Consider the following 10,623-nt stretch of genomic DNA (forward strand, 5'->3'; position numbering starts at 1 on the left):
CTTATACTTCAGACGGGCAAGGGGTGACCTAATTGAGGTGTATAAGTATCTCAAGGGGCACTACTCAGTTGAGTGTCCTTACTTGGAGCTGGCGGACGCTCGCCCCACAAGGGGTCACAGCTCAAGGCTGAAGAAGCCGCAGGTCCAGAAATCCGTAAGGGCAAATTTTTCGGAGTGAGAGTTGTGAACTCTTGAAACAAACTACCAGAAAGTGTTGTGACGGCACCGAGTGTGAACTTTTTCAAGACCAGACTTGACCAACACTGGAGCAGGTTCAGGTACATTCAGAAGCCGGTGCATGCCCAGTACTTGCCTACAGTGTGTAACAGAGACGTGACCGATCGCCCAAGCGGCTAACGAGCCGATCATTTGGTGAAGAGAATGAAATTAAAAGTAAAAAGTTGAGAGCCTGAGCTCTCTTGTAGGCACCTGAAGGTGTTATAGCTGGTTAAAACCTCTTAGTTTATAATGATGGCTTATGTGATGGTCTAACCCTTTGAAGACGATGGAACTTTAAACTGTCGTCTCAAAGAGTTAAGTTACGTTAATGTAGTGCTAAGTGTGTTAAGTAAGGTTTATGTATTGTTAAGTTGGTGTAAAGTGTGATAACCTCTGGGGGAGATAGAGAGGAAGGGTGAGAGACATAGAGAGAGAGAGATGAAGTAAATGGAGGTAAGAAGAGAGGTGGAAGATAGGCAGACAGACAGATAATGGGGACGTATAAGAGAGAGAGAGGAAGGGGGGTATAACAAGTACCCCAGACAGATAATGGGGATGTATAAGAGAGAGGGAGGAAGGGGGGTATAACAAGTACCCCAGACAGATAATGGGGATGTATAAGAGAGAGGGAGGAAGGGGGGTATAACAAGTACCCCAGACAGATAATGGGGATGTATAAGAGAGAGGGAGGAAGGGGGGTATAACAAGTACCCCCCTCCCCTCCGCTTTGTCTACATTACGACGAAAAACAAAAATAAACGTCTGGGAACCCCGCCCCCCCCCCTCCACCCCTGTTTCCGGTAGACAAATGACAAAAGTTCCAACGAACTCATCTCTGGGTCGTCAATCTTATCTACCAAATGCAACCATTAAATACAACAAACAACTCGATATATACCTCAGGGAGATGTGTACTTTAGGAAGGACTTTCAGAATTCAGGGGAAAGGGGAAGTTTAAGTGTGTGTACATAAGCGTATGTTAAGTAAATGTTGAGGAACTTAAGGATGAAGATTTTAGTAGGTAAGGAAGGTTAGGAGGGCTGACTATTATAGCTCCTCAGTGTGTTGGTCGCTGCCACGGTGTGAACAGCTAACCCTGAGCTCCGTTGCCAGCCGTTCAAGCCAAACATTGGATATATACAATAACTATTATATACATATAATAAGTATATATATATGTATATATATATTTAAGATAATTTATATAGAAGTCTTGTATTGTGGTATATGGCCTTGTATTATAACTAATAAAACTAACAGCCCAAACTATTGAACTACGTGATGGTGTGATTGTAACCAGAAAAAAGGGCTCCATTTCACATTGAGGAAGTGCTTATAATTTGTCTATTGTGTGGTGGTACCGGCGAGCTATTTACTAAGTCTGTGGACGTTATTGTGACATTTAGAGCCAGAATCATGACGTGTCACGGTAGCTTGTTATTAATGATGGTGACAATGTGTTGGCCACATTTGACGTGTGCAACAGATTTTCCTTCCTGGACTGTCGAATGTAAGTCAAAATTTAATTTATTTCCCCGCTAAAAAGTTATGTAATTTTAATGTTTCCTAACAATATATGCAGGATTTTCAATTAGAATCAAGTGTGTAGCTCTCCGCCCAATTAACAGGATTGATAATGTTCCCTCTAAAATTTCAGGATCCAGGATTTTTTGAGGAGGGACTTTCAGATTTGTGGTGAATGGGAATAAGTCTCAAGAAAGGTGTATTACCCGTTAGCGCCATGTATGAGCTGGGGGGTCGTGTACTGTATGTAACTTATATTTATAAAGTATTTCGGCGGCATTTGAATGATTTTAACTATCTTTATATTTTATCAGCTTAGAGTGTAAAACTGAATGAAATTATACACACACATACACACACACACACACATTTTAGTCTCCGTGTCCTGTCATGTGATGTTGACTGATTTTGTCAATTACTGGACCTATAGTTTAATATTCATATATTAATTAATTTATATTTTGAGAGCTTTTTCGTCACAAAATTTTATAGTTAGAGGGAAAGGCTTGGTTAGGTTAGGTTAGCCCATTACGAACTATCTTTCTCAAAGCCAATTATATAGTCAACTTTGGTGTTTTTAATCTTATACATTATTTCTTTTTACTGTATTTCTTCATCAATTGGATAGTTTTTATGTTGTCACAATATTTCCTAGTTAGAGGGTAAAGGTGGCTTCGTTATTCCTGCTTCATGAGTTCTAGAGTAAGCTGCTGTCGTTTTTCTCTCTCTCTTTTATGAAATGTATTTGTTTAATTTTTAAATTTCCATTCATTTTATAATGACTGATAGGTGGTGAAGATCAGGTAGTAAAAGTCAGGTGGTGGAGATCAGGTGGTGGAGGTCAGGTAGTGGTGATCAAGTAGTGGAGATCAGTTGGTGAAGGTCAGGTGGTGAAGGTCAGGTAGTGAAGGTCAGGCGGCTCATGGGTCGTAAGTATTAGGCTTGTAAACTCAGCTGACTGACTTCCTTCTGTAACACGGATTTAGGCAAGTTTTGTGGCTGTACAGTAACACACATCTCTCCTCACTGTCACGCTGGTAAAATGACGGTAAATATGGACAGTAATACCACGTCAAGGTGCGTTAAGAGTTTGATAAAGTTGTGCTTATTTACACACCTGTCAACCCGAGGAAGCTGCACTCAACAGGACGAGGCTTCTTGTTCATCCCACAACAGTCATGCATGCGGGTGTGCCGGACGGGTGCGAGGTAGATAGATTTTTTTTGTACTGGAATTAGCCCACCTGAGCGCAGGTCACTGACCCATATCGGGGCCTTGAGGGGGCGAAAATGTAAAATAGTATAATAATAATGATAATAATAATAATAATAAAACAGAACCATAAACGAATAAAAAAGAAAAAAAGTGAGTGTATATATATATATATATATATATATATATATATATATATATATATATATATATATATATATATATATATATATATATATATCACTAGCCCGATAAAGCACGTGAACTTCTACATACAATCAACACCTCAACCCGCCAGGATTCGAACCCACGGCCCATGACTGTGACCGGGAACACTATCTCTGGACCACCAGGATACTAAAAACAGTCCTAGACTTTGTTATATTTCACACAAAGACTGTTCAACGAGCTTAAGGCGCCGTTAAGGTGTTGATTGTATGTAGAAGTCCGCGTGCTTTATTGGGCTAATGATATATATATATGAATCCTCGTGTTTCGAAGCCGGATTTGGTAAAACATTATTCTGACCACCTACGTGATACGGGTAGTCCCCTTTAGAGGTTCACTGCGCCTTAAGCTCGTTGAACAGGCTTTGTGTGAAATATAACAAAGTCTAGGACTGTTTTTAGTATCCTGGTGGTCCAGAGATAGTGTTCCCGGTCACAGTCATGGGCCGTGGGTTCGAATCCTGGCGGGTTGAGGTGTTGATTGTATATATATATATATACACGTGGATAAGACAAATCTTGACGCTGAATTTATTGAGTTTTCGAATCGGTGGACGAGGGGCACAATTATGATGTGGTATATTTCGACTTAAGCAAAGCCTTCGACAGAGTCCCCCACGAAAGACTAATAAGAAAGGTTCATGGCATTAAAGGTGATATTCTAAAATGGATTAGGGCGTGGTTACAGGACAGGAAACAGCGAGTGAGCATAAACGGCGCTAAATCCCATTGGAGCAACGTCACTAGTGGAGTTCCCCAAGGCTCAGTACTTGGACCATTATTATTTATTATATACATAAACGACATAGATATCGGCATAGACAGCAACATAAGTAAATTTGCTGATGACACTAAAATAGGACGTGTAATTCAATCTGACGAGCACTTCGCAAAACTACAGGAAGATCTAAACAAATTTTTCGAATGGTCTGAAAAATGGCAGATGAAATTCAATGTGGACAAATGTAAAGTACTCAGTATAGGAGACGTAAACAGGGAAACCAGATACCAGATGAACAACGATGCCATTGAGAAATCCGACTGCTAGAGAGATTTAGGAGCAATGATAAGTAGGAATCTTAAGCTCAAGTAAACAATGTGTTTTTGCTCGTAACAAGGCTAATAAAGTACTTGGGTTCATACAAAGGAGTGTTAGTTACAAGACTAGCGAGGTCATCTTAAGATTATATCTTGCGCTTGTGAGACCTCACCTGGATTACGCAGTGCAGTTCTGGTCACCGTATTACAGAATGGATATAGAATCCTTGGGAAGAATTCACAGGAGAATGACAAGACTAATCCCGGGCATTAGGAACCTTGAGTACAGAGACAGGTTAAGGCATCTTAATTTGCACTCCCTCGAGAGACGTAGAATGAGGAGCGACATGATAGAGGTGTATAAATGGAAGTCAGGGCTAAACAAAGGGGACATTACAAAGGTACTCAACCTATCCAACCGGGAGCGAATTCGTAACAATGGTTTTAAATTAGACAAATTTAGATTTAGGCGCGAAATAGGTAAACACTGGTTTGGAAACAGAGTAGTGGATGAATGGAACAAGTTACCAAATATCATCATTAACTCGAATACGCTGGATAGCTTCAAACATAGGTTGGATGCTCATATGAGCAATAGGGGTTGGGTGTAAACGGGACTGCCCAGTATGGGCCAATAGGCCCGCTGCAGTTTCCTCAATTCTTATGTTCTTATGAAGAACCGAAACACATTAGTTCCATTGCACAAATACTTGGGTACCCTTCATTGTTTTAAAAGGGCTAAGAAATCCTTTCATTCTACTCAAACCAGGCGGCAAATTCCTACACTTAAGAATATTTTGACTGCCTTATCGCAATGAATTTGTTCCGTTAGTTCAGTCCCTTAAATTATTAAATATTAATGTCGTTTTTAAGTATGAATCAACTATTACTAATATATTAACAAGAATAGCCCAACTTTGAATGTAAATGGAAGTGTTTATTGTATTCCATGTAGCAACTGTAATGGAAATTATGTAGGACAGACTGGGAAAGCATTGCAACTCAGAATTGAACACACAAGTACAATATCAGAACAGCATGTGAAAGCAGTGCACTGTTCGTTCATGCTAGGAATAATAATCATCCCATGGATTGGGAAAACAGCTAAGAAGTGTACAATGTGTCACAGAAAGACTTCTGGTTGAAGCTAGTTTGATTAGGGAATTAAATTCTATAAACCTTAGTGATGGTCAGTACAAAACTGATGATATGTTACACAAATTTATTTATTAGTGGCCCAAGATTAAAAATGTTAAAAATGTTTTGAAAGCCTTGGAGTTAGATGTAGGAAAGATGATTAGTGGGTCCCATAATTTTGACCTGACTTAATTTGACTAGTCACGTCGCCCTTTCTTTTAAGCTCCTCTACGTGTGTGGTAGTGTTGGTGTGCTGATTAGTGGATGTCATGATTATGACCTGACCTCATGTTTAGTAAGGTCACCCTGTGTACTTAAGCCTCTCTCGGTCCATGTAATTCAGTTGCCTCTGAAGATGTCTTGAATAAAGACGAAAGCTAAGGTGCTCCATTGTTTCCCTTTTCCCTGTGTGATTTAATCAAATATATATATATATATATATATATATATATATATATATATATATATATATATATATATATATATATATATATATATATATATATATATATATTGCTTTGTCAATAGTAAGAGAAATAATTGAGACATTACAATTGTGTGTAAATGAGGTAGAAAATCGGATCAACAACCTGGAACTCTAGTCACAATTTTCGTGATGCCATATGGCAGCAGGGTCTACCACTAGACAACACATTTTGTTTCCAATATCTACCCAGGCGGTAGTACCTCCCTGTTTGGTAGATATATATTTCCTATAGTTCGTAATACTGTAAAAAAAAATGGTGAAATAACCGATAGAACGCAGAGGGTCAGCGTAGATGGTGTTAAATCTGAGTGGGGCCGTGTAACCAGTGGGGTTCCCCAGGGGTCAGTACTTGGCCCACTCTTGTTCATAATCCACATAAACGATCTAGATACTGGGATCAGCAGTGACATAAGCAAGTTTGTGGATGACACCAAAATAGGGCGGCAGATTAACTCAGGGCAGGATGCAAATGGAATACAGGAGGATCTAAATAAACTGCAGGGGTGGTCTGAAAAATGGCAAATGAAATTCAACACCAGCGTACTTAATATTGGAAGAACAAATACTGTCAATGTATACAGCCTTAACAACATCAACCTAGAGAAGTCGACTTGTGAAAGAGACCTAGGGGTACTTGTAAGCCCGGACCTGCGGCCTAGAAAACAGTGCGTTAATGTTCGAATTAAGGCAAACAAAGTATTGGGTTTTATATCTAGAAGTGTAAGTAATAAGAGTGCAGAGGTCTTATTGCAACTATATCTTGCGCTAGTCGGGCCGCACCTCGATTATGTGGTTCAGTTCTGTTGCCCCTATTATAGAATGGATATCAATTCACTAGAGTCGGTGCAGCGAAGAATGACGAAAATGATTCCGGGACTTAGAAACCTTCCATATCAGGATAGGTTAAAGAAACTTAACTTGCATTCCCTAAAAAGACGAAGAGTGCGGGGAGATATGATAGAAGTATTCAAGTGGGTGAAAGAAATCAATAAAGGGGACATAGATAAAGTTCTTATAATATCCGATCAGGATAGGACTCGGAGCAACGGATTTAAGTTGGATAAGTTTAGGTTTAGGAGGGAGATAGGAAGGAACTGGTTCACAAATAGGGTGGTGGACGAGTGGAACAAGCTTAGCAACTTTGTAGTAAGTGCGGGAACTCTGGAAAGTTTCAAAAGGAGGCTAGATAGATTCATGGATGATAGAGAGTGGTAGTAACTCTCGACAGAAGCTGCCATGTACAGGCCAACCGGCCTATTGCAGACTCCTTATGTTCTTATGTTAACCTATAACTGATACTAAAGAAGCTTTCTCAACTTTAATGTAATGCAAAAGAGTTACTTAGTAGTGTATTGAGGTTTGGTTAGGTTAAATTAGGGTGGGTTAGGTTAGGTTATGGCGAATTAAGTTAGGTTAAGTTAACATAGGTTAGTTTGGTTTTGGCGGGTTAGGTTAGGTTAGTGAGAGATTGAATTGTCTTCAAATTCAAACTGAGTGTGTGTGTGTGTGTGTACAGTATACCACGAACCGTTGCTGACGCTGGCAGTACGGTACTTGACTCACTCCGTCACCAGATGCTGAGAATGCCGCCACTTACTTAGAAGTGTCGAGTTTCTGTTTAGTGTAAAACTTGCCTTTCTCTCTCTCTCAGCCTATCATACCTCTCTCTATCTGTTTCAGAGAGAGTGAGTGAGAGAGTTATTTGTTGCCCAAGCGGCTAACGAGCCGATCAGTGGTGAAAAGGATGAAAGTAGTATAGTTATTAGTGTAAGTCCTCCTAGGTGAAGTAGGACAATATTATCACGTGTAGAAATTCCCATCAGCGTCAAGTGACGTCATTCCCCAGCCAGCGGAAACCGTACACTGAACCAAACAGCTGGGAATTATTTGTACAGGAACCGGATATTTAATGTGTTAGTGTTTTATTAATGTGCGTGGCTGTAGTAATAGTCAAAGTGCGCTCTTTCTTAAGGTCAGCGTATATTATGGCGTGCCACACCTGCGCATTATACGAGTGTAGCTTAATGAACATACTGTGACAAAGTTCATTTGTTACAATACATGTGTGTGTGTGTGTGTGTGTGTGTGTGTGATTTCCATATGTGGTTTTGTGTGTGTACGTGATTGAATACATGTGCTTTTCTGTGGCAAGGGGTATAATAGAGCTTGATGTGTGGATACTTGTGTTTGTTTTATACTATTACTACTACTATATTATTATTATTATTATTGCACACTTGTAAAGTGACATACATTGTTCATATGATAACGGTAGAGATAATAATGGGTAAAATTGGGGGTAGGAGGGCAGTGGGCAGGCGGGCAGAGACTGAGAATGGAGAGATACATTGGCAGGATTGGTAAATACAGCCCTTCAAAAATGGTTAGTGGTGGGCCGTGGTCGCCAACCCTCAGATATAATGATGGCACTTTGCTTGACTGTTTACCTAATATGTAAATTATTGTTGCACTCATAAGTAACTGAACACATTGCCCCACAGCGTGTCCTTTTCCCAAACTGCCTGCGGATCACCCTATCGGCATCTATCAACCAGAGTGGCTGGACTTGAGGAACGTGATAAAGCTGCCCTCGCAGTTCTTCTGGATCATCTTCTCTGGGGTGATCCTCAACATGGACAAGTTTGGTCTCAAGAGTGGTGTGCTTTATCACGTCACCCGCCATAACAAGACCGTTTTCGCTTTCCAAGAGGAGAATGGCCCAGTCCTTCCCTACAGCTTACCATTATCCAAAGTGGTCCTGGATAAGGGCTCTTACGGCTTCGTCTCCTGCGAGAAGAGTGAGTCTGGCTACGGTTGTGTCTACGTGATCAGGGAGAGGCTTATGGATAGTCGCATTTCACATTCATATAATATTTGGTGTGCAAGAATAAAAGAATGTCATATAATTATGGTATAGATTACCCCGTACATAAATACTGTGATCAAAGAAAATAGTGACAAAGAGTGGGTAAACTTAACTAAACTAGCTGCTTCAGTTGCTTCGGTAAGAGGCACGTTAAACCTAGGATTAGGTTAGATTGAACTAAGATTAGATTAACCTAGAGTTGGATTAAGTTGACATTTAGGTCAAGATAATTTGCTTTAACCACTTAGCCACTGAGCTGTCTGTTAGCCGCTAGGGCGGTCGGCCACGTCTTTGTTACACTGTTGACTTTAGTAGGTTCTTGTGTGAAGCAAGAGTCAACTTTTGTGTATTAGTGTGGGACAAGGCCACAGTTTACGGATAAACATACATGTACACATATAAACATGCACAAGGCTTACAGACACCTGCCTGCACAAACATAGAACACCATACACATTTACCCCACAGTCCCGCTAACCCACTCACATCCACCCACACAAATGCCTTTAACTCCCACACGGCAGCCTTCATATACCTCCCTTTATTACCCAGTAACACGCCTGAGTGTAAGGGATGAGTTGTTGCTTTTCAGTTCGAGGAGTAGTGTTGGATAAGGAAGCTGGAATATAATTCTCCACTTTTATCCGGGCGTTGTATTTAGTCTTCATGTTTAACAACGCTGAAAATACTTGTTCACATAAATAGATATAGAACTAAGGAAAACTTCAGCAAAGACATCATCAGCAGCAGGATAGGACTCAATCATTTTGGACCAGAACTTGGTTAGGTTAGGTTGCATCTTTTACAGTTTTTCAGCAACTTTGTTATCTTTAAGTCCCTCACTAACTTGTTCAAACATAGATTGTTTTCTTCAACTTTACCTCATAATATTGCTGTCAGTGCTTATCAGCCCTGCCCACAGAAGGCAGCACATGCGAATATTATGGCGGTTTATTAAAATATAAAAATAATTTATTGTGAAGTATTTAGCTCTTGGTGAGACTTTACTCCCACATTTAAACAAGTACTGGAAACATTAAAGCTTCATAAGTAAAACCTGGTGAAATTAGTCCTTTCCTCTGTGATAACCCACTGTCTACACTCTACCCCCTCAATCACCCCACTGTGAGAACCTTGGAGTAAGAGAATCCTCAGGTTAAATTACTAATAGCGAAAGTTTCATTAATTTAAATTAGCATTGGTTAAAGGTACAATAAGTTAAATTGGTATTGGTTAAAGTTACGTCAAATCAAATGAGTAAATTAATACTAGTCTAGTTAAATAAGATTGGTTAAAGTTTCATTAATTTAAATTAGCATTGGTTAAAGGTACAATAAGTTAAATTGGTATTGGTTAAAGTTACGTTAGATTAAACTTTGCATTAGGTTACATAATCTACTACAGACTTCATCTCTTCCTGCAGACAGAGATAAAGCAAAGGAAGAAGCCTGGGCCTGGTGGAGTACTATCCCTGTATCCTACATAACCATTGTGCTGATAACAGTGGGCGTACTCATGGTGGTCATGGCGGTGGTGGGCGTGATCGTGGGCGTGAGGCGGCGAAAACGATCAAGAGGGAACGCCCAGTTTATATGAAGCACACACACATACTTTACCCAGTCAATACAACTCACCGACAGTAAATATATTGTACAGTATTTCCTTACTGTATGAAGAATGATGTATATACAACACCTGTAGCTAATCTATTTTATATATTTATAATTTATTTCTATTAATAAAACATTCCAAGAAGGTGTTGTTGTGGTATGATTGACGTTTGGTTAGGTTAGGTTAAGTTTTGTTTGGTATGGTTGTTAGGTTAAGTTAGCTTTGGTTAGGTTGGGTTACATCTGTCGAAATTGTGTCTTTTGAAAGGTTTCTGAGACACCATATGTAAATTAATGAACTAT

At 39.8% G+C, this 10,623-nt stretch overlaps 1 protein-coding gene across 1 annotated transcript; it reads left to right on the plus strand.

The window, feature by feature from the left end:
- Nucleotides 1-1,023: 1,023 nt before the first annotated feature.
- LOC121864484 lies at nucleotides 1,024-10,470 on the plus strand. Its single transcript, XM_042363515.1, has 3 exons — nucleotides 1,024-1,729; nucleotides 8,346-8,642; nucleotides 10,134-10,470. Exons 1-3 carry the CDS (start codon nucleotides 1,636-1,638, stop codon nucleotides 10,304-10,306), a joined length of 564 nt encoding a protein of 187 aa, XP_042219449.1. The 5' UTR covers nucleotides 1,024-1,635; the 3' UTR covers nucleotides 10,307-10,470.
- The last annotated feature ends 153 nt before the right edge of the window (nucleotides 10,471-10,623 follow it).

Source organism: Homarus americanus, unplaced genomic scaffold (genome assembly GCF_018991925.1).
Source record: "Homarus americanus isolate GMGI-L3 unplaced genomic scaffold, GMGI_Hamer_2.0 scaffold25860, whole genome shotgun sequence".
In the NCBI taxonomy this organism is placed as follows: Eukaryota; Metazoa; Arthropoda; class Malacostraca; order Decapoda; family Nephropidae; genus Homarus; species Homarus americanus.